This window comes from Zalophus californianus, chromosome 4 (assembly GCF_009762305.2).
Source record: "Zalophus californianus isolate mZalCal1 chromosome 4, mZalCal1.pri.v2, whole genome shotgun sequence".
Classification (NCBI taxonomy): domain Eukaryota; kingdom Metazoa; phylum Chordata; class Mammalia; order Carnivora; family Otariidae; genus Zalophus; species Zalophus californianus.
In genome coordinates, this window is record NC_045598.1 from 158,197,655 (window position 1) to 158,223,470 (window position 25,816).

General features: G+C 35.4%; 1 protein-coding gene across 3 annotated transcripts in view; it reads right to left on the reverse strand.

Moving 5' to 3' along the window:
• Positions 1-2,666: 2,666 nt before the first annotated feature.
• LRP12 (LDL receptor related protein 12) overlaps positions 2,667-25,816 on the reverse strand; it is a 72,826-nt gene continuing 49,676 nt past the window's right edge. For 2 of the 3 annotated variants that reach the window (XM_027622054.2, XM_027622037.2), the window contains 5 exons: positions 24,373-24,508; positions 15,029-15,231; positions 12,227-13,328; positions 10,356-10,488; positions 2,667-5,663 (listed from right to left, as the gene is read on the reverse strand). In XM_027622054.2, the coding sequence (XP_027477855.1) occupies positions 4,797-5,663; positions 10,356-10,488; positions 12,227-13,328; positions 15,029-15,231; positions 24,373-24,508 (2,441 nt within the window). In that variant the 3' untranslated portion in view covers positions 2,667-4,796. Of the gene's footprint in view, positions 5,664-10,355; positions 10,489-12,226; positions 13,329-15,028; positions 15,232-17,095; positions 17,362-24,372; positions 24,509-25,816 lie in introns of all 3 variants that reach the window. The other variant, XM_027622044.2, reaches the window with a different exon arrangement.

Here is a 25,816-nt window from a genome sequence, read left to right on the forward strand (position 1 = left end):
GGGTGCAGTTATTCTGAGAACCAGCCTTTCTCTCTACTGCCTGCTTCCATTAATTTTTAAACAGGGTGAGTAAAACAGGTCCTATGAAGTTGCTGTCATCTTCTCTCTTGAAGTTCAGGAGCAAGGGTGTGAAGGAACAAGCAAGCAGCTAGAAAGCAGCAGCAGTAAGGTAAACTCTTGTAAACATCACTCAACGAATACCTAGCGTATTGAATGTACAGGACTCTTTTTAACCTCTTGCCCATTTATTTCCAGCTTAACAGTGGATGATGGTGGTAAGCAGCAGTAGAGACTAAAACCTCAACAGCTTGTAGGAAAACCCCCCTTCATCCTACACTTATGTTCTCAGTCCTGGCTGATTAACATAAGTGGTGGGGCCTAAGGCAGGGCTGGGGCCCATAGAACCCTAACACAGTCTCTTTGGCTTCTAGTCTCTTCCAAATTAATCCTGGAGCTGTGATAAATTGAGACAAGACAAAAGTACTGTGGAGAAGATCTAAACATGATAAATCTGAGGAATATCTACTAAGATCTGTATCCTTTAAACAGAGAACACACTTTTTAGAAGTGTTTCTGGAGCATTTTAAAAATTGAGAAAGAACAATAAACTCCTCAAATCTCTCCAAATAATACACATAACATTTTCTGATCTTGATGCCATAAAAATGAAATTAATGTAAGAATCAGAAAACAAAAATCCCTTTATCTGAGAAAAAAAGAGCAAAGAAAAAAGGAAAAAACTTCTGTAAAACAACTTTTGGATTAAAGAGGAAATAAATACTGAAACTTCAAAACACATAGAATATAAAAGTAATGGCAACACCAATACACCTGATTCAGCTTAAGCAGTGCTTAGACTTAAGTCTACACCTTACATCTCATATTAATAATTAGGAAATAAAAGTGAATGAATGAAGTTTTAACTCAAGGAGTTAGGGAAAAAAACAGCAAATGAACTAAGAAAAGCAAAAAGTGGGAAATTTACTAAAGTGAAAGTCAGTTAACTGGAAAACAGAAAAATCATAGAACAGAGACATTCAAAACACACCACTCTGGGAGAAACAAACAAAAAATGTTTTTGTTTTGTTTTTCTAAAGATTTTATTTATTTGACCCAGACAGACACAGTGAGAGAGGGAACACAAGCAGGGGGAGTGGGAGAGGGAGAAGCAGGCTTCCCGCTGACCAGGGAGCCGGATGCAGGGCTCAATCCCAGGACTCTGGGATCATGACCCAAGCTGAAGGCAGACGCTTAACGCCTGAGCCATCCAGGCGCCCCGAACAAAAAAATGTTTTAAAAGGTCAACTTTTAGCTATCTTAATTAAGAAAATAAAGGAGCAAACAATACACAATGGAGAGCCACATGCACAAAAGAGAAAGAGGTAACTCTGCTCAACTCTAGGTAACTAAATTTAAAAACCTGGGTGAAATGGATGACTTATGATCTCAGTTAAGATAGAAAAACTACACAGACCAATTAACCACAGAAGATACCGACAAAGTTGTCCAAGAGCTATTTGCCAAACATCTATCAGGCCCAGATAATTTCACTGAAATTTTAAGGAACATTCATTCCAATGCAATTTAAACTGTTCCAGAGCAAAGGAAAAGAAGTTTGTAAATTCTCCAGCATAAAATTAATAACCAGACCTCCTAAAGACAGCACACACAAACTATAGACTAATCTCATTGATGAGTACAGTGGCAAATACCCGAAATAAAATATAATTCTAGCAATATATTAAAATAATACACATGGCTAAGTAGTTTATGTCAGTAATGCAAGAATAGTTCAAAATTACAAAATATATTAAAATTCATATTAAAAGATCAAAGGAGAAAAAATCATATGATCATCTCCATAGTGATAAGGCATGTGATAAAATTCAACATGCATTCTTGGCTTTTTGTAACATAGGGATCAATGGATACTCCTTAACATGGTTAACTATATATTTAACATGTTCTAGAAGTACTAGACAATGCAATTAAAATGTAAAGAGGTATGCAAACTGGAAGATATAATTGTGTAACGGAAAACACAAAATAAATAATATTACTAACTATAAGAAAATGGCAGGCTGGTAGGTAGGTAGAAAATTAATAAACAGAAAGGACTTCCTTAATATTGGTATCAAAACCAAGGAGATTCCGAAGATTAAACTCTTAAGAACATATATGAGCTCTATAAAGTAAAATATGAAACATGTCTGAAGGAAACAATAAAAAAAAGGCTTGAACGAATGGGCACCATTTTTAGATAGGTACCATGATTAAGACAGAAGCTTTAACATGATAGATGTCAAATTTTCCTAGGTTAATCTATAAAACTAAAAGTGTCCCCCCCGCCGCCCCCCGGCAAAAGTACTAATGGCTTGTGAAACTCAGTAGGTCGATTCTAAAGTTCAAATAGAAAAATAAGAATATTTGAAATATTTAAACATTAGTTATTAAGACAGTGTAGGGCTAATACAGAAAAAGGGTAGATCAATTTAGAGAATAGGAGTCTAGAAATATATCCAAGTAACATGTAAATTATATGATAAAAGCATCATTTCAAATAGTAAGGAAAGAATGCATTATTTAATAAAGAGCTTCAGGATAAAATTAACTGGGGGAAAAAAATGGAGCCTTGAATTCAGGATAGATTGTGATTTAAATGGAAAAAATCAAGTAAAAGAAATACCCAATTTTAGTTTTAATATTCAAACTCAAATAGATACATTTTTCCCTTAAAAAAAGGTGCAGAAAAAATATGTATAGTATGTTACAATTTGTATTGCCATATATGGCCTTTATACATATGGATACATTTATGTATCTACACGGTATCTATCTCTGGAGGGGTATACAGAATCTGGTATGGTACTTAACCCTTTGGAAAGGAACTAAAGGATGGGTGTCAGGGATAGAGGAGAGACTTACTTTTTACTGTTTGAACCAGGAAGATGTGTTAGTTAATTAAAAAAAGAAATTAAGACATGCCAAAAACAAAATCAAGAAACCTATATAATATAGTATATTATTAGTAGGACCTAAACAAGATTAATTAGGTAATGCAAATTCTGCCAGGAAAATATTCTATAGGGGTTTGAAATGCATCTGAAAATCGTATAAGAGAACTGATTGAGTTATTGCATCTTGTAAGAAACATTAATTAAGAAGCAGTGTTCTCAAAGGCAAATTTATTCAGTTCCTTAGGAATTTTGACCCTCGAGTGCTGGTGTAACCTACTACTTTACTATAAAGTGGTTAAGGAAGACTATTATCCACCCTTCATTTTTTTCTTCTAGACACACTGCATATCTTATGGCCTGAATCTGTGTATGCACAAAAATGCAACAAAAATAAACAGCAACTCTGATTTAAAAAGTACCTCAAGGCAATACAAAAAAAAGTGATTTTAATTTTTGATACATATTAAAACATTTCAGTCAGTTCTTCCTGACAGCATAACACGACAAATACACAAGACCTCAAACATGCTTTAAAATGACATTCAGCAAAGTACCGAAAATTTAATAAATAGCAATAATCACACACAAATACGTTTTTTCATACTCAATCATTAAGCTACTAAAACAGCTAAAGAATAAATAAACAAGAATTGACAATAAAAAAATATGCGGGGTTTGCAATTCATTCTACTTAAAAAGGGGGGGTGGATCTGAATGATTTCTTAATTTGCTTTTTGACATGTAGCATGATCCCCCCATGAATAAAATATATTGAAAATCACTCTTACAATAATGCAGTCTTTAAATACAACAAATAAATATGAAACCAGCAAAGCAATTTCAAGTTGTAATAAAAATGCCCCCCCAAAGCTATGGAAATATATAGTCATTGTGATAGCAAATGACAGTATTTAAAGTGATAGTGCTTGTGCACTAAACTCATCTGTGACCTTGATATGATTTTAGTGCAAATCCCTAGGGTCCAATACAAGCATAACCCTGTACCAGGGAAGGACATTACCATTTGGAACTTATCTTGTACAATTTTTGTACATATTTTATAAAGTTCAAGATTTAATGCATAGTAGAGTATCTTCATCTGTTTAATTCTGTCCCTAAATAGAGATGAAAAAAGAAATGACTTGGGATTTTACCATTTGGTTTGTACCATATTAGAGTATTAAAGTCAACATTAGAAAATCTATAAAAGTTTTGTTTTTGCCATTAATTTATCTAACTCTATCTAAATCTCACATCACTGAATGTTAAATGTAAGAGAAAATTTTTTAGACAAGGTTTTTCCCTTTGACAAGCTCATATTATGATGAAATCCAATAATATTTAGACAAATGTTATACAAATAAAAACAGCTGAAGAATATAAGGGGCCTTTTTTTGTACATTAACAACCTTAACATCTGGTATATTAAGTTGCAAGATGTATTGGCAAACAGCATAAAGGGTTCAATGAAAAGAAGGTACTGTTTTGTACAAACAAATGTTTTAACATAGGAGAGAGAAACTGACAGTCAAATGAGTTTCAGCAGCCATACTTCTACTGTGAACTACAGTACCAGGATAAAAACAATTAGAAACAAATGGAAGAACATTATTGAACAATATGAATACATAATGCAATTTCAGCTGCTAAAACAGTAAACTCTAAAGTTCATAGAGTTACAAGTTGTTTAATTTAACCATGCAGGCTAACATATGATAATAAGAAATCACCCTGCATCTTTTTTGTTTTTAAATTAAAACTAGTATAATTGTAAAGTTACAAAACAACGAATGGATATTGCTCCAACTTGTACACAATCTCCCTTGCTGCGATTCATACCTAACAAAGTAACAAAGCCTCATCATCACTCGTCTCCTGTTTCAGTGTTACTTCCAAGCAAGTGTCCGGTATCTGGGCAGTGTGGACAATACCACAGCGCTCACAGGGGCCGTCTCGATTACTTGGCCTTACTCCAGGGTTTGTTGCGCTGTATGGCTGTCTAAACCCTTGTCCTTGATCTGAGGCAAGATCGAGAAGAGGTCTGGAGCAGTCATTCACATCAAAGTCTGAAGCTCCATCAGAAACTGGAATCAGCATTTCGACATCATCATCTTCTTCTCTTCCATGTGCCCCATTATCAAGCTGTCTCAAAGGACTCTGGTTCTGATTTACAGAGCTGGATCGCCCTAATGTAAAGCGTACCCAGCGCAGCCCCTGAGTCATACGACTGAGTGCACTTGTAAGCTGGTGACGGGCTGGACTCACACCCGGGGGCTCCACACTTGTTGCATCCCTTCCATTCTCTGTGTGACCACCTCGGGTACTCTGAGTTGAGGAACTTCCACTTGCTCCCACTGTTGCTTCGACTGCTGTTGTGGGAGGGACTTTCTGGGGCAAAGGAGCTGCAACCCCACCAGATGCTCCTGCCATATCTCTTCTCTCATTTTCTGTGTCTGTGTCGTCGGACTCCACGGAAAACAGACTTCTGTGAGTATGATTTCTTTCAGGTTCTCTGCTGGTACTCTGACTAGGGACGACCTCATCTCCATCTGCTGAGACCAAAGCCAATGACCCTGAATGACGTGATCTTGCAAAATTAAAAATACGATTCCAAATGTTGCTGGATCTGCCTGCCATCGGAAGCCTGATTGAAGTGAATCCAAGCTGAGATCGTACTGCTAGCCTCAGGTTTTCCAAAACAGAAGCCTACAAAAAATAAGAAAAGATCTTAAGATAGCTAACAATGAAGTGCGAAAATAGAAAACACCCTTTGAGTAAGAATGTGTTGTGGTTAAAGATGCTATTATTGATTGTTAGGGTCTATGAGGGATGCATTAAATTCTCTCATCTATATAGGTTCACCCTACTACAGAATCTAATCTATAACTTATACCATTGTTCACTTGCTTTAGATTTTCTTGACACTTCACTATTTATATATGTGACTTTAAAGTGATATTTAATATCAGTTACAACTATTTTATTTTTAAAACTGCACATTGTAATCCAATTTTTTTTTTTAAGATTTTATTTATTTATCTGACAGAGAGCGAGCGAGCAAGAGAGGGAACACAAGCAGGGGGAGTGGGAGAGGGAGAAGCAGGCTTCCCGTGGAGCAGGGAGCCCGATGTGGGGCTCGATCCCAGGACCCTGGGACCATGACCTGACCCGAAGGCAGATGCTTAATGACTGAGCCACCCAGATGCCCCCTGTAATCCAATTCTAAAAGTGTACCAAAGCTGAAAAACAAAATTATTTGATAGTTCTCTAGCTAGGAAGGTAAACTAGGCCCTTTATCTGTTTTACATTTTTCTTTTTTAAAACATAGAACAAGTCAGATTTGATTTACAAGACTGAAGTTTTCTAAAACATGTGAAAGTTATATTGCACAGTTGGTTCTCAAGGATTTGTTGAATGAATGGACGCTGAAGATTGATTTTTATTGTCATAAATAAGAGAATTAATTAATTTGTAATACAGCACAGGAAACAAGCTAAAAAAATTTGCTTATAGCACTACACAATGGTATTTGAGACATTTGGACTCTTCTCGGTCTTTAAAGATTAGGTTTTACTTTCTACAGCTTAGCATTAAGCATAAATTATCATATCCTTTGAAAATTTACTTTTTCCTAGATGAATACATTTATGGATTATTTTTAACATACATTTATTTAAAACAGTCTTCAAGCTCCATCTAGTGGTTATAAAAAGGAGTATTCAAACTTGGAACAGAGTTTTCATTTGTGGCATTTGGTATTTAAAACACAGTATTTCCAGGAAAGGATGGTGAGTTGATGTACTCCCTTTTCAATGATGATATAATTTCCCTCTGCCAAAATGAATAGCTCCTGCCTTTACCCTCATAGAAGAAAAGAGGGAAAGGAAAGATGTGATAGCATGGCTCTTCATCTCTCTTCAAGATGGGTATTAAATTTACTTGTAAAACATAAACTCAGGAATCTAATTCAGAGAAAGCAAAGAAACTACTTTCACAGGAATATTTAATAACCTAGCCTTAGTAAAGCACAGACTGTCAATAAGAAATCTGAGTATCAGCATACATAGATTTGCTATACAAATGAGTTGAGATTTTTCACCCATTAAGAAGTACTGAATGGTGCACTGGATGTTATACGCAAACAATAAATCATGGAACACTACATCAAAAACTAATGATGTATTGTGATTAACATAATAAAATAAAAAAATGTTAAAAAAACAAAGAAGTACCTAATTATAAATTAAAAAAAGAAAAAAAAAAGGTTCACATCCTTAAGGAACTTCTCCATAAATGTGGTCCTCACCATTCAGCACTCAAGTTCTAAAGCTTTTGTGTGAGCACTATGTTACACCTAGCAACGAACAGAGGCTCTGCAGATAAGCTTCTCTTTTATGCAGCTCTCATTAAAATCAACAATGCTGACTTTCACACTACAGTCTGTCATAGTGAGGTGAAGCCCTCTACTTAGTTAAAAGTCCGTTTAATTAAAATTAATTTAACATTAGATTCTATAAGGGGATCTCATGAATGTTTTAGGAATAATTTTATATACTTCTTCAGTTTATGATGCAGAAGAAAGCATTCTTTAGAAAGCATTTCTATTTTTGAATGGGATAGTAATTTAGAATATTATTTTTCTTTTTAAAAACCTTATGAAAATTTAAGAATTACCAAAAGTTTTAAACTTGAAAGTTTATCTCATAAACTGAATAAAATCTAGCTTACTATTCATAAATGTACTTTATTTTAAAACTTTGTTGAAGTACAATTTCCTCATAAGGGTAAATTATAAATCTAAAGAATGGTGTAGTATGTAGTAAAGAATTAAAACTTACCCAGGTGAGGTCTGACTTTTGCCCTCTACTTCTGGGATGTGATCTCTAAGCCCTTACAATGTCATCTCTGACGGGGTTTCCTTGCCTGGGGCCTTGGGCCAGCCAGATACAGAGAACGCTGTGTCTGAGGGGGAGGCTTGAAGCCACACCAGCAATGTGATGCAGGGTGGGTGCTCTGGGTCAGCAGTATCAGTCAATCTCTGCAGGGGCTGGAGACTGAGATCAGCCACATGTGCAGTTAATCACACCTCTGGGATGGAGCCCCAGTAAAAACTCTGGAGGCCAAGTCTTGGGTGAGCTTCCCTACTTGGCAGTATTCTGTGCACACTGTCATACACCTGTGTTGAGACAGTAACACTGTCTTGACTTTATGGGGAGACGAGAACTGGAAGATCTGTGTTTGGTACCCTCCTGAACCCTGTTCCATGTGTCTTTTCCTTTGGCTGATTTCATCTAGGTCCTTCCCTGTAATTAACCATAACCATGAGTATAACAGCTTTCAGTGGGTTCTGAGTCCATGTAGTGAACTATCAAAACTAAAAATCATTTTGGGAACCCCTGAACTTGTAATTTCTATAAAGATGAGAGCTGCTTTGTGTAGAGGGGTGGTGGGTGGCAGATGGTGGAGTGGGTGGGTGGGTGGAATTTTTTTTTTTTATAAAGATTTTATTTATTTATTCATGAGAGACAGAGAGAGAGAGAGAGAGAGAGGCAGAGGGAGAAGCAGGCTCCCAAGGAGCAGGGAGCCTGATGCGGGACTCGATCCCAGGACCCCGGGATCATGACCTGAGCCGAAGGCAGATGCTTAACCATCTGAGCCACCCAGGCGCCCTGGGTGGGTGGAATTAACCACTGTTTGAGTTCCTACCTAAAAAGAAACCTTCCACGTGGTCAAAAGAATATAGCTTTTTCCTATTTTGTACACAAAATTCCAACCAGTGGAACTTCTAAATTGTTTACTTATTAGCAAATTACATCCGGAGAAATATTTTTAAAACTATAAATTCTCACCAAATATTTCCTAAAAGACGCAAATAAAGGTGACAGACTGTAATCAGAAATCTTATTTACCAGAAATTAGATCACTGGGATTTTTGCACAGAATTAGATCACTGGGAAAACAATGTTTATCAATTTTTATGAATATTTCTGGATGAATTTACATTTTTAAATGTATATATCCTTATACCTTAATTTTTTTAAGATTTATTTATTTGAGAGAGAGAGAGTGCATGTGCGTGGGGGGGGCACAGAGGGAGAGGGAGAGAGAGAATCTCTAGCAGACTCTCCACTGAGCAAAGAGCCGGATGTGGGGATTGATCCCATGACCCTGAGATCATGACCTGAGTCGAAATTAAGAGTCAAACACTTGACCAACTGAGCCACCCAGGAGCCCCATCCTTATACCTTTATGAACCATGGTATAATTTAAGCTTTGGAAAAGAAATTATATATATATAATATAATATAATATAATATAATATAATATATTACTTATTTATTTTAAGTAGGCTCCAAGCCCAGAATGGAGAACATTATGGGGCTTAAACTCAAGACCCTGAGATCAAGACCTGAGCTGAGAGCTGCCTTGTGCTTCTTCTAACTCCACAACTGGCTAATCTCTTGAAGGCAGCCTTTTTCCTATTCTGCACACAAAATTCCAACCAGTGGAACTTCTGAATTGTTTACTTAGCAAATTACAAATTACATTACTTAGCAAATTACATCTAACTTCCTCTAACTCCACAATTGGCTAAACTCTTGAAGGCAGCCTCAGGGTGGAGAACATAATGGGGGTTAAATTCATGACCCTGAGATCAAGACCTGAGCTGAGATCAAGAGTCCAACACTTAACTGACTGAGCCACCCACCCAGTCGTTCCTGAAAAAGAAATTTTTTAAATGCTAATAGAAATTTAAAGAATTCAGAAACATTAATCAAGAATGAGTTACTATTTAAAGAAAATGAGATGAATCCTTAAACACTATAAAATCTAGTTGTGAAGAAGTTTTCCCTCGAGTCAGGTGGAAATGTTAACTTCATTGCAATTACTTTTATTATTAACTAGTTAACTGGCATGTTACTAATATGTTACTAGTCACTATTTAAAGAAAATAGTATGAATTCTTAAACACTGTAAAATCTAGCTATGAAGAAGTTTTCCCTCAAGTCAGGTGGAAATGTTATTTAATTACAATTACTTTTACTTATTAACTAGTTAATCTAGCATGATACTAATACAGCATACTAATTTTAACATTCATTTTTAATCTTCCAGATGTTTAGTTCAAATAGAAAATAACTTACCAAACTTTACTTCTGAATTTTAATGAACCAAATCATCTTAAGAGTAAAATGCTTAAGAATCACATAACTAAATCAGAAGAATTAAAAAACTGATTTTGTAGCATTTGTTAAAATACAATGAAACAATTAAAATTTCAAATCCTCCATATATTTAATCCTTGACTTGACTGCAAAAATTATAACAAAGTTCCTTTATCATATATACAAATATATAATTCATTTTATGAAACAGAAATCATATAACGCAACATACCTGATTAGGTGAACAAACAGGAAAATCTTCAACTGGTGGAATTAAACCCTGAGCAATCAATTGTCCATAAGAGGGAGGAGCTTCTCTTCTTAGCAATTCTGCTTCCACTCTTGACAACTGTGTTTCAAATGACCTTTGAGAGAAAACAGGGGGAGAAAAAGAGTTAAAAAAAAAAAAAGGGCAAGCCAAACTAATAATTTTTTAATCAACAATGAAAACAATCTGAACCTTAATATATTTGACCATATTTAAAGCTTAGTCAACCAACATTTATCGAATATCTATACCATTCCTACACTGAGAATACAAAGAAGAAGACAGTCTAGCCTCATGGGGCTTTATACTTAGAGCTTGGATCACTAAGTTTTAATGAATTAGAAATCCCCATAAAAGGTAAAGGTATTAGATCTTCAAACCCCTAAGAACATAAGGGGCTTTGGATTTTAGGTGAAAGTAATCATCAAGTTCAACACATGTAGTTTACAGATGAAGAAAAGAGTGAATTGAGTCGCCAATACACTTTCTGGCATAGCTTGTTCTTAAACTCAAGACCTCGGACTCTTCTTCATTGAGCTCTTATGCTGCAGTGCAGTAAAAAGTCTTCTGGCCATTTATACTTGCTCAAAGAAAAGATGCAGCTTGATTACTCTGATTCTGTGCATCTATTATCTTAGCTGTCTGGGACATGAAGGTCTTCACTGAATCTATTATCTGTAACTCTCCCGGGTCATTGTCTCCACAACAGCCTCCTAAGGGACCTCTCTCTGCCAACAGCTTCTCCCAGGTCCAGTTTATCCTGCACCACGTGGAAGAAAACCTTCCCTGAAGGTCACCCTTTAATGCTTAACCATTTCTTACTTAACTGAGAACTCTGACACATGGCCCTCAGGGTCCTCCACAACATGACACTGGTCCTGTGTTCTAAGTTTTACCTTTTAGCCCTTCATATGTGTCTTAGGCTCCAGACACACTGAACTATGTGCTACTTTTCCAAGCAATGCTGGGGATTCCTACTTCTACACCATTTTCCCAGGCTACTTTTTTCAACCACAATACCTTTTCCGTATCTACATTCTACTTACAGATTTCAAATGGCACTTCTTCAATAAAAGCCTTTCCATATCCCCTCATCAAATTAGGTATCTTTTGACTTTTATACCACTTTGTTTTGTAGCTCTTACAGCATTTATATTTTTGTCATCTTATTCCACCCACTAATGACTTCCTCCTAACTGTAAAGTACCTGTGAGATTATGCCTTATTCATTTTTCTACTCATTTGTATAGTGCTTTGAACACAGTAGGGTCTCAAATATTTGCAACTGTTGAATTCATATTTATAAAAACACAGGTTAAAACATTACAACTGAGAACTGCAGCTTGCAAAGTTCCTATAAAACAGATTAATCTGAAAACAGAAACTGGTAGATACAGATTGGCTTTTCTCACCTCATAACTCTATTAGTTTTTAAAGGTCTTAATCTTTTCACACTCATTTCATAAATCATGAAAGATTTATTTCCAAAAATAGTATAAAACTAAAGTCTATTGCTGATCATGCTACAGTTCTATTGCAAATACCGGGACCAGGTTTATTGTAGAAGGCACAGCCTCTATAGTTTTGTCTTTTTTTTTTTTTTTAAGATTTTATTTATTATTTATTTGAGAAAGCGAGAATGAGAGAGAGAGGGAGAGAGAGAGAGAGAGAGCACATAAAGGGGGGAGGGTCAGAGGGAGAAGCAGACTCCCCGCTGAGCAGGGAGCCCGATGCGGGACTCGATCCCAGGACTCCAGGATCATGACCTGAGCCGAAGGCAGTTGCCGAACCAACTGAGCCACCCAGGCGCCCTATAGTTTTGTCTTGATACTGACCTTCGTTCAAACATTCTCAGAGAATAGAGCTTACAGGTACATCCCAGTGCAATGACCAGTAACAGGCCACAAATAAGGCTCCCTATGACGGCTGCAGTTATGACTCTGGTAGGCACAATTACCGGGCAATTCTCCTCATCACTGCCATCACCGCAGTCATCCTGAGAATCACACACCCAGCTTTCAAACACACAACGATTGTTTTTACAGTGAAAATTTCCTGGCTGGCAAAAAAAGCAGTTTTTTTCATCTGAGCCATTTGGGCAATGATTCTGGTAGTTGCAGCGATCAGAACGAGGATAACAGACTCCGTTTCGGGAACATGGGAATTCTTCCTTTTGGCACATGGTGCAATTTATTTCATCCCTTCCGTTGGGGCAATGCCAGTACCCATCACAGCGCTGCTGTTCTGTGTAACACCCCCAGTTACCCCCACAGGGTATTTCCCAAGGCAAACAGAAGCCATCTACTTGGTAAGTGGCATTAAACCCCCTTGCAGCATTCACTTTGTCGGCACAAAAATGGACCCTGATCTGTCCAGAAGAAGAAACAACCGTAAGAGGTGCATGAGAATCAAAAGCCGTTAAGACCCGCAAAAGCTTGTGTGGATTCTCTTCTAATCCATCGTATATTTTGACGTAGTCGCCATAACCAGTACCATCGAGTTTAAAGTCGGTGAAGCGTAAAATGACTTTACGATGATCACCAGTGTCTATTAACCAGGTGCAGTTGCTTCCGGGAGGATAGAAATCCGGATAATTGGGAGAATTGAAAGTACCGTAGAAATATTTTAGCCACTGCCCGCAGGTCGGCATGTCACAGTCGATCTCGTCTCCGAGGTCCAGGCAGTCAATGTTGCCGTCGCATTTTAAAGATTCGGGGAGGCAAGTGTAAACCTTGGTGAACCGAGACAGACACTGGAACTGGTTGTAGGCACAGGGCTGAAAGGAAGCGGCCGTCGGGGGATCCGCTTCTCGGGCGCAGACCTCGTCAGACCCGTCCCCGCACTCGTCCATGCCATTGCACTTCCAGGCTTCAGGTATACACTTGCCGTTGCCACAGCGGAACTGATCGCAAGCACAGTTGGGTTCTTCTGATTTCCCTGGGAGGGCGTGGGGAGGACGCAGATGGAGAGGAAAGGAGGAAAAAACCATGCTCTTTAAAAGATACAGAACAGCAAGTGGTATTTTTATAATAAATATTAACCAAGGCTAAGCGATAGGGGTTTAAAAAAATCTTATTTTAAAAAATAGATTAGGTTCTAACAGCAAATTAATATTGACTCAACAAATTAATATTGGCTCAACAATTCAATTTATTTTAAACACCTATTGTTTGTTCCACGAAGATGTTTGTATTTTGACCCAAAGTGAAGAGAACACAAACTGGGGGTTGCTGGAGCAGAGGTGGGTAGCGGGATGGCTTTAAATGGGTGATGGGTACTTGCTGTGATGAGCACCAGGTGTTGTATGTAAGTGATGAATCACTAAGTTCTACTCCTGAAACCAACATTATGCTGTGTGTTAACTGGAATTAAAATAAAAACTTGGGAAAAAAAAGGGAGGAGAACAGTTCTGCTTTTGTAGAGAGCTATTTTACTGCAGAACATTTAGTAATCTAAGATACATGAGCCAATAGACTATACTGCCTAAAATTTTTAAATAATTTATTGTATAAACATCATTTAGAATGACAGGCATACTGAAATAAAGAAAAATTCATCCATAATAATCACCTTTCCAAATCAATTTTTTCATATTCTTTTCTAGTTCTTGTTTATATATATATTTTGCTATATGTGTCATATAGCATACACTATTTTGTAATCCTACTATTTAGACCCAAATTTCTGCTAAGATTATCATAAGATTAACTTTATATATGGTTGCCAATGTTTCATATAATCATAACACAACACTTCCATTTTATAATTCTATTGTTTTACATAAAAGCAAAACACTGCATGAATCTCAGCTAAAGGTATAAATTTATTTATCAAAATAGTAAAGGCAGAGAGAGAGAAAAAAACTTGAAATACCCATAAAATTCCAATTATTGTAGTGTACCATCCTAAATATACATCAATAAGAGGGTAGGGGAAGAAAATCAAATATTAGAGCCTTATGGTCTCCAAAACTAACAATGTTTACAATACTTACTTCTTCATTAACAATTTACTTATTGGTAAAGAGGAGACAGAAAATGTGCTTCAGAAGCTAAGTAAGTATTACAAAGACTGTGTTTGTAAGAAAAAAGAAAAAGTTGCATATTTGCTGAAAGACGATTACAAATTTTAGAAGATGTAAAATGATTTTCAGCAAAAAGTATATATAATTCTAATACTCTGAGTTATTCACATATGTATGATCTGGTCACACATTTTGAAAGAAAAGATTCAGAGTAGTATAGGAAGACTTCTGATACTACAAACCATGGAGGTGAAATGCAACGTATTTTCTGTGAAGCTGTAAAGACAATGGTTAATTTAGACACACAAAAATACTTTCTGAAGTAACTTTCAGGATATCAGTAAACACTTGAGGGAAAAAAAGTTACTTTTAAAATAAATGTTATTTAAATATTTAAAAAGAAAGTTGACCTTAGTTTCTAAAATTGATCATTTTATGAGAATATACAAAACACCTTTTAGAGACTGTGCTCTAGAGCACAGAACCTTCTTCAATCTCAATCACCTCGAGGCGTAGTCACAATTAAATGGAAATTGTTTTAGAAGACTAGCCCCAAAGTGACTTGGTACTTAACACCACAGCATTCTGTTCATTATCTTTTTTAAAAACACACCTGAAAAATATGCCAGTCTGAAACCCTTTCTAGAGATACTGTCATCGGAATGGAACCTGATCCAGACGTGGTCTTGGGAAGAAATATATGGTGGTGGAACTGTTGAACCACAAGCTCTGTAACTTTCAATATTCTTGTATGTTTCTATTGTCAACCAGTCCAAACTGCATCTTCTGGACCCCTGAATATCAAAATCCTGAAAACTAGAAATAAAAAGTCAGAAAAGGCTATTAATAAGAGTAATTTTGGAAAAAATCTCATAATAATACAATATAATTGAGGACTTTATTATAAGCCTCCATATTCATTGATTTTCCTGGGTTTTCCAGGCATACAACCATTATCATCAGCAAACAATAACACTGTTTCTATGTTCCTAATGTTTATATCTTTTTCCCAGATTCTCAAATACTTCTTCATATGTAATACCAGACTCCAAAATAACGCTAAAAAAAAAATGGGTACTAGTTGGCACCTTGTTTCTTTTTCTTCTGTTTGTGTGTGTTTAGGAAGGACCACTTCTAATTCAGAATATCCTAACTGTCATGTATTTGAACTAGAGACACCACTCCATAATCTGATAAACTGAAGTACACACAGAAAGTCAGCCTCCTCTTAGATTAGACTGGTTCATTTGCTTGCTTAGTGGAAAGTTTACAGGTTACATTTTCAGGAGAGCAAATAGCACAAACCCAAGGAAAGTAAAAAAAGTAAAAATGAACAAACAAAATCTTTATCAATAGTGAAAAATCTCTAAGTTTGGGAATTTTTTTTTTCACAGAAGTTATGTTATAGTCAAAGATTATTTTGTAGTTCACAAAATATGGGCATGCAAAAAAAAGTCGAGAGCACATACAAAATTAACTACTGCTATGAAAAAAGAGAAACTAAGATACTATTTTCCAATAACATGTCTCCACCAAGAAGGGAATTTCTGACTTTATCTCCTTGCCTTTGCCTTAAACTGTGATAATGAAATTAATTATTCAAAGATTGTGACATCAGGATATTTCCTCTTTAAATAGTCTGAGTAACTATAGCAAAGACTGACAGATAATTTGTTTCCAGTTTTCCACTATTATGGTTTAAAGAATCCTTATACAGGTATCTCTACATGAGCAAATAATTCTCTAGGACAAATTTTTCTAAGTAGAATTCCTAGGTCAAATGACAAAATTCCACTTTAAATTTGACAGACACTGACAGAAATATTTATACCAATTAATATCCATTGAGTCTTATGAAAGAACCTTATATTCCATTACTCTGGAAAATTGGGATATTCTGTTTTTTAAAAAACTGTTGCCAATTATTTTCCATTTCCTTATTTACTGAGCTTGAAACACTTTTTCCTATGTTTACTATTTCTTTTCCTATGAATTGCTTTGTTATATCATCCTTCATCCATCAGAAATTTTTCTTATTTACTTAAAAATTCTCTACGTAGTATAAACATGTACCTATTTGGGGGCATGTCTATAATGCAAGATAAATGTACAGATATCCGCACCCACATTCTCTCCAATAGCTGGTGATGTCAGTCTTTTAACCTCAGTCATTAGTTGGCGTGAACTGACATCTCTCACTGTGGTTCTACGTGCACTTCCCTGAAGACTAATGATGTTGAACATCTTTTCATGTGCTTATTGGCCGTTCTTACATTTTCTGTGAAGTGTCTGTTCAAGCCTTTTGCCCATTTAAAAAAATTGGGTTGTTTTCTCAAGTTATAAAAATTAATTTTATATTCTGGACTCAAGTCCTTTGTTAGATATATATATATATATTGCTAATGTTTTCTTCTAGTTTATATGATTGCCTTTTCATTATCTTAATGGTATCTTCTAATGAGCAGAGGTTTTTAATCTTAGTTTTGATGAGCCTAATTCATTTTTTCCTTTATGTTTAGTGTTTTTAGTATCCTCTCTAAAATACCTTTGCTTACGCCCAGATATTCAACAATGTTTTCTTCCAGTATTTTAGAGTTTTAGCTTTTACTTTCATATCTAGGACTTATCTTGAATTCATTTTTGTGTGTTCTCAGGGATAGGTCAAGATTTTTACACTTACTTGGTTTTATCATGCATGGAACATCCTGGTCTGGTCATCCTGTACTTGTGGAGGTTTGGTTCAGCTTTGCCCTTAGTCTTCGGTGAATTCTTAATTTTAGGACATTGTCTTTACTTATATGACATTTCTGTGGTTTCAATAAAATCCCAAGGTATTTACCAAGCTCCTCAAACTCAGCAGGTTTCAGACTTCAAACTCTGCCTCAGCTGCAGTGCACAGCCACTGAAATCCTGGAGCAGCTCTTTCTACCAGGTTCCTTAGCGTCTCTTAAGCATGCACAGTTCAGAAAAGAGCAAAGAATTTGAGAAGAATTTATATGCAGATATAAGGGCTTCCTACATTGGGGCTCTCTCCTTTCCAGGATTTGCCTTTTCAATTTCCGTCTACTCTGACAGCCTCAACTCCACCCTGTGATACCACCTCAAGCCCACAAGACTTGGTGGTCTGTTTGAGTTCTAGTTACTCCACTCTTGCATGGGGAGCTAACAGGAAGCAAACGCATATCATCAGGGTGGATCCCTTCTTTCAAGGGTTTAATTCCTTCCAGTTTCTGCCAGTTTCTGGTTACTTTCCAGGACCTTTGAGTAGTTTTTTTAAAAAACTTTTATCCAAAGTTGATAATTGTTTATGGGTGGGCTAGTCAGATTCAACCTAAGGAATCCCTTAATACACTTTTAAAATCCACTAAAATGTTTAAGATTGAGGAAAGCAGGATCCTTCCCAGAACAAAAGAAATGATCAATCAGTATCTATTCATGTATACACTCTTGGATTTGGTTTGCTAATATTTCATTTAGGATTGTTAAAATACATTTAAAAGTAAAATTAATTTTCAGGTTTTCTTTTTTTATGTTTCACAGTAGTTTATATAACAAAGGCATTGATCACAAACCTGTGCCCTGTGCCTGTTTTCGATAGTATAGATCTAGGGTAGAAATTTTCAATTTCTTCATTTTTTTTAGTAATCAGCTCTCCCTAAACTTTTGAGTCACATTTGGTAATTTAAATTTTTGTAGAAATTATTATTTTATCTTGACAGTAAAATTTGTTACAAAGCTGCAAATAGTACTTTCTTACATTAAAATTTTTTTTCATATCTGTGGGCTTTATATTTGCTTGGATTTTTTATGGAGATAAGCACAGTACTGGCAAACAAGGAGAGTTTCATCTCTTCCTTCCCATTTGTCGTATTAATCTTTCTATTTATTGTCTTATTGCATTGACTCAGGGTTCTAGTATAAGCAGTGAAAGCATGCATCCTCATCCCGGCCCTTGGTACTAAAATTAACTTCAACATTAAGTCTGATTAAAAATTTTTTTAACAGATACCTTTTATCAGGTTAAGGAATTCCTTATCTATTCATTTACTAACACCTGCCTGTAAAACCGCTTGGGTTTAGAATCTTCTGAACGTTGATTCAATTTCTTTAGTGAAGAATCAATTCTTGAATCAATTTTGGTATTATACATTTTCTAGAAAATGGTCCAGTTCATCTAATTATAGAAGTGTTACCATAAACTATTCCTAATATTCCCTTAGGACTTTGAAAGTCTCTATTATTGTATTTATAATTATAGACATTTTTGCTCATTCCTACTAGTACCTTTTCTCTTTTTTCTTCAGTCTTGCCTTGAGATTTATTTTCCCAAGGTTTCCAGAGAGCCAGTTTTTTTGTTTTATTGAATCTTATTGTTTATTCTTTCTATTTCATTATTTTCTGGTCTTACCTTACTACTTTTTCTACTTAAGATTTACCATGTAGTGCGGCGCCTGGGTGGCTCAGGTCATAATCTCTGGGTCCTGGGATCAAGCCCCGTGTCAGGCTTCCTGCTCAGTAAGGAGTCTGCTTCTCTCTCTCTCTCTCTCTCCCTCTCTGCCCCTCCCCATTGCTCGTTCTCTCTCTCAAATAAATAAATAAAATCTTGAAAAAAAAAAGATTTACCCTGTAGTTTTCCTTCTATACTCTTAAGTAAATGCTGAGTTCATTTATTTTCCATTCTGCTTATTTTTAAGTCAATGCATTCAAGCTGTAAATTTTTCGCTAAGTACTCTATCAATGTATTCCAACAGATTTAATATGTAATACTTTCATTATGGTTATTTTAAAAATATTTTATGAGTTCCACTGTGATTTTCAGCATTAGTGCAGGAGTTATTTAGGAATATGCTTTCAAACACATGGGTTTTGTTGTTATTTCCTCTCAGGTTTTATTGTGGTTTCTTATTTAACTGCATTGTGGTCAGAGAACACAATCTGAAAAATGCAAAGTCTTAGAAATGGAATTCAGAATTCCTTTGTGGTTTTACAATCAATTTTTTTGTAAATGTTCCATATGTTTTTGAAAACAATGTATTTTCTCTAATTCACTGAAATAATATAAACACACATATATAATACATGTTCCTACTGGATCAAGCTTGTTAATTTTTGTTTATCAATTCTTCTATCTCTACTATTTTTGTTTAATCTATTGAATTCTGATTAAAGGTATGTTTATTAACTTCCACTAACTGGATCAGTCAAACTTGGTAATTCTCCCTATTTTGTTGCTTTGCATGTATTTTAGGCTATGTTATGAGGTACACAAAGTTTACCATGATTCCATCTTCCTAGTGCATTATTTCATTTGTTACTAATATTATAAGCTCAATTACATCTAATGTTAATCTTCCTACACTAGCTTTCTTTTTATCAGTATTTTTAAAGCTTATCTTTTTCTATCACCCCTTTCTAAACTGTGTTTGTTTTGTTTTGGGTATGTTCTTAGAAGCCCTTTATAGGAGAATCATACCAATCAACAAACCAATAAACCTGATCAGACTGTCTTTTAAATTTAAATGAGTTTTTCTTTTTTTAAAGATTTTATTTATTTGACAGAGAGAGACACAGCGAGAGAGGGAACACAAGCTTGGAGAGTGAGAGAGGGAGAAGCAGGCTTCCTGCTGAGCAGGGAGCCCGATATGGGGCTCGAACCCAGGACCCTGGGATCATGACCTGAGCCGAAGGCAGACGCTTAACGACTGAGCCACCCAGGCTCCCCTTTAAATGAGTTTTTTATTGAACACCCCCCTTCTATTAGGGGAGATTTTTCATTTTCCTCCTTTCCTGTGTTCTTTTGTATTCATAGGTTTTTTTTTTTACGTTTCTTTTACTTTACCATATACTGAAGATTGCTATCTATTTTTTCAGTAGTTACCTTTAGATGTTGTAATTCAAATACTAAAACATACTTTTGTTCTAATAAAGTCCAAGTAAGAGTATTCGGTGTTTCTATTTTCCTCTCAAATTCTCAGATTTGGTGAAAAAATTTACAACCTTATTTTCACTAATCTCTAACTGAAATTTAGCATTTCACTTATGAATATAAACAACAAACCATGATAGTATTTATAGTATCTCTCACTGTCACCAGCAGAAATCACAGATAATTACACATTACATTTCAGTTTTAACAGATATCTAGAATAACTATTTACACTCAAAATCACCTTGAAATTACAGTAGCTGTTAGGATGATCACTTACTAATATGTTAATAAGCATATATTACTATATTACAAACTGGTAAAAGTACCTGATAGCTATACTTCAATATAATTGGTTCCCTTTGTAATATGTATTACGATCTGTGAGTTTAAAAACATTCTAGGGGGCGCCTGGGTGGCTCAGTTGGTTAAGCGACTGCCTTCGGCTCAGGTCGTGATCCTGGAGTCCCAGGATCGAGTCCCGCATCGGGCTCCCTGCTCAGCAGGGAGTCTGCTACTCCCTCTGACCCTCTTGCCTCTCACGCTCTCTGTCTCTCATTCTCTCTCGCAAAATAAAAAAAATAAAATCTTAAAAAAAATAAAAAATAAAAACATTCTAGGAAAGGATCTATAGGTTTCACTAACTACCAAAGTGTTCACAGCATAAAAAATGTTAAGGAAAAAGTACTATACACTTGTGATGAGTACTGGGTGATGTGAAGAATTGTTGAATCACTATATTGTACACCTGAAACTAATATAACACTGTATGTTAACTATACTGGAATTAAAATAACAAAACAAAATAATAAAGTTTATCATGTCTGGAGTAAATTTGTGTTTGGACTCTGTTGGCTGTTTTTGTTAGTATTAATATTTTCCATACATTCTGGAAATAATGCTCATTCTGTAGAAGCTTTTCTGGTTCTCTCTCCTTTTAATCCACCCTGTTTCTGTGCTCCCCCGTCTGTGTTCTGTAGCTACATCCACCTGGGTCTCCATTCCAGAACAGTCTTTACATGGTGATTCAGAGCATTACAGATCCTGTCGTGGAGTCAGTAGATAGCCTGGTAAAATTCCTATTTGTAATGGTATGTCCTCCCACCTCCAAGTTTTCAGCCCCATATAAGTTCAGGCAGTGGTTAGTGGTTAATGCAAGTTTTTTTCAGCCTTCTATTTTCTTTTTAATTAAAAAAATTTTTTTAAATTTTTATTTAAATTTAACTAATTAACATATAGTATATTATTAGTTTCAGAGATAGAGCTCAGTGATTCATCAGTTTTATATAACACCCAGTGCTCATTACATCACCTGCCCTCCTTAATGTCTATCACCCAGTTACCCCATCTCCCCCACCCCCTTTAAGCCTTCTTTCTTGAGCAAAACACCCTGACTCCAGTCCTTGGCTTCAAGCATGGAATTAAAATCCAGTCCTCTGTCTCCTCTTGTTAAGATGGCCTTTGTTGATTTTGGTAAGTTTCAAGGGAGAGGAGTAAGGTAAAAATACCTTAATGTTACAATCTTTAACCAATTTTATAAGGAGACCTCTAAGTTACTGCTTATACATCATTCACAAAATTTGTTTCCCTCTTTTATCTAGATTTTAATTTTATTTTAAACTCAGGAATGAATGTTTTCTTTTTATCAAAATGCTTTATTTTTTATGAGATTTTTATTTATTTAACAGAGAGAGAGAGAAAGCGAGAGAGCACACGTAGGCAGAGGCAGGCAGAGGGAGAGAGGCAGGCTCCTCACTGAGCAGAGAGCCTGATGCAGGGCTTCCTCCCAGAACCCTGGAATCGTGACTTGAGCTGAAGGTAGATGCTTAACTGACTCAGCCACCCAGGTGCCCCTATCAAAATGCTTTAAAACATCATATACTTTTTCTTTGACTTGTTAATATGGTAAATTAATTTAGAATTTTCTAATATTGACTTTTATGTCAAAATGAGCTGCATTTGATCATGGTATAAATTAAATTTCTTTTGAACAATTTAAGATTACACCAATATTCACAAGTGAAATTTGACTGTATTTGTGTGTATGTGTGTGTGTGTAGATCTTTTTAAAGTTCGGTATTAAATGATAATGATTTCAGTAAGAACTAGGACAATTACTAAAATCACTTTCTGATTTCATTAGACTGTGTAAATCCAAATTCATCAACTTCTTCTGGATTTTAGGAAATTTTCTTTTAGATGTATGGCTTATCTCTAATTTTGTTCTGCATTTTAGTATTGTGCTTGGTTTTAGTGTTCCTTTATAAAATCTTAAGGGCCCAACACATGATCAGAACCAAATGGCAGTATTCCATGTAGCCTCCTCCGTGCTGGCAAGAATTTCCAAGTTTTATGGAACTGAGCTGGTAGGTGGCAAATTTAATTTTGGGGTTGGATTTTTAGGTTAAAAGATAAAAATCTCTAGAAACTCTAGTTTTATGTTGAAAGAAATCCAATACGAGGAATCCCTATGGTAAAAACGCTATTTTGTAAACATGTTTATACTTAGTCATATTATAAGTAACAGAAAATAGGCATATTGTCCGGGTTCCAACACTGGCACTGTTGCAGAAGGATCATCTTAATAGCACATGCTACCAATCCATCAGGCAAGAGAATCACACTTCTCACAGAGAACAGTTTCTATACAAGCTCAGCTTCAGTGTTCCATAATATGTGGCCTGGGGCAGAACGGACCAGAGGAAAACAAACCAGATGGCGCCTGTTTTATGGCTTCCTCAGAAAAAGGGGGCCTGAACACAGTTGTGTTTCTCAAGAGGCACTGGTTTGTCTCATTAGTTAAGGGATATAAATAAGGAAGATGGATGAAATAGACAAAGGGGATTAAGAGGTACAAACTTCCAGTTGTAAAGTAAATAAGTGACAGAGATGAAAAGTACAACATAGGGAATGTAGTCAATATATTATAGAAACATTGGTATGGTGACAGATGGTGACTACCTTATCACGGTGAGTACTGAATAATGTAGAGAATTGCTGATCACTATGTTGTACACCTGAACTAATAGAACATTGTACGTTAATTATATTTCAAAACCCCCCACAAAAGTAGGCTAAACTCACAATCTTCTTTTTTAAAAATGTAAGAAGGGATTTGAGTCTGTGATCTGCCAGGTCTCTTCAAAACTAAAATCCCATACTTCTTACCTATAAAAATGTTACTAATGAAAGAATGTTGAGGATGCCTTTGTGCTGTTTGCAGGCACTGCCTCTGTCATAGGCATGATTTCTGACTGGTGTTTCAGTTCCGACCTCAGGTGCTTATTAAGGCACAGTCTTTTTTTCTTTTTCTCCCCTTCAGGCAAAATTTTTTTCTAATAGCCTTGATATAATTTCCTTAAGCAAGCGTTATCTAGTTCCACTGAATCTTTTCTCCTTAGTATCTTATCCCCATAGTGCTTTTCTGCAATTTTAAATATTTTTAAAATGAATCTTAAGCTTTCTTATTTATATTTATTATAATCTTAAACTTTTATTTCTCCTAGGAGCCTCTTTCATTTTGTATTCTTAACAAAAGTTCTTGTGTTTCAAAGTTATAAAAACAGAGATTTTTCTAGACACCTTGTCAGCTTATTTCAAGTCTTATATACATATACACAGGTAAACACTACAATCATGTTTTAGCTTGTTAAGATAGAGGACTCTACTAATGAGACTAAGGTTATGGGCTAGATCTCCAAGTGGATTAGTGAGTTTTGTTTATTTGTCCCACAGCCAAAGATTACACTCTTGTTCCTAATAAGCTATTTTGCAAATGTGCACCTTTTGTTAAAAGGGGATTTAGAAAAACATGGGTGGCTCAGTGGAAATCCATTACCACCATCAGAAAAATACTCAAAACACATACCCTTATAGTAGGGGAAGGACCTTAATATGGTATTGGTAACTATATTTTATTACATTTTTAGAAAATTGTCTTTTTATATAACTGCATGCTGAGTGATGATACTTGGAAACTGAATTTATATTTTGTAATATTATATAGTAATTCAGAAAGGTATCAGAATTACCTTATAGTAATGATTTCCCCTGGGTTTGCCCGTATGAACCAGCTGCAGTTGATTTTGGCAGGATATTCAGAAGGCCAGCCTGGGCTTGTGATTATACCACTTGGTGCTCGAATTTGTTCTGGAGTCTCTCCACAAGCTGGAAGAAGCCAAAGCGATCTTAGCTAATTATTATACTTTAAATCAAAGCAGGAAGTAAATCAGTGTTTTAAAAAAAACCCACACTTCAGGCATCAAATCATATACAATAAAATATGCTAACATCAACCTTAAAGATCTTTTATTATTCCAGGAAGATATTTTATTTTCTTCCCTTTTAGTCAAAGTATTTCATTCTAATTAAGTACACATTTTGGGGAGGCACGGAAGTTTTCAAATTGGACCTCTGAATAACAGTTTAAGAGTCAGGATTACTAGCTTTAGCCATGGCTATTGATCAACTTGTTCCATTTATCTTTTTCCAAAACTCACCTTTTAAATTCATTTTCTTTATTATAAACTAACTATAAAGTTCAATGTTTACTGAATTACTATGTTTAGATCCTTAGAGTAAAATTTTGGTTTTTTGACACTTTAAATTAAAAGACTATTACATAAATTGTCTTCTGAACAAAATAATGAAAGGAAAGCACATATAAACACAAGAGTAAGATGCTGGATTGTTACGAAGTTAGTGGATGATTGGATAAAGACAGCAAAGCACTATACTTCAAAATTACTGCAAAGTAGTTCTTTAATTTATTCTGTTAATATTTCTAAATTTTATTACAGGGAGATAAATGAATCCTAAATTATTTTAAAAATAAAGGCTTGAAAAGGTGACTAAAATATCATTATGTGATTAGATATTTGAATATTATGAAGAAATATAGAACAAGCTTAAACTACTGCCAACACTTTCCTGGTTTATTATTCTCCTTGCATTATCTCGAACTTTCAGAGTGATACAGTTCTCATCTCCAGAGGTCAGCAGATAATGCGACAATTTATTCTCCCTCAATTTAAAAAATAGTCATTGGACTACAAAAAAATACATGATGAATGTTTTAAGTTTTCAGTAAAATGTAAAACCTTAGAACCTCTTATCTGATGTAATTTCAACATATTAGATTATTTGATTTTTAAAAAAGCAGATTAGAAGCAGCAAATTAGAAGTGAGGAGAATAGTTGCCAGGGGTCCAGAGACAGTTATCAGAAGTAATGGGGGCAATTTTCAGAATAAAAAAAAGTATGTGCTGAACTCAAAAACCATGACAATGCAGAACATGTATAATACTGCCTATCTTCCAAAAGGTAAGAGAAGACTCTCCTTTCATAATACTTAGTAGTCATACCTAGCTAAAAGAGTTATTGAATGAATACATGAATCCTTGCAAGCAAAGTGCCTGGGATAATATGTGGCCTGAACTTCCATGCTTTTTGAGTTCTGCTGTTAGTTTAAAAATTA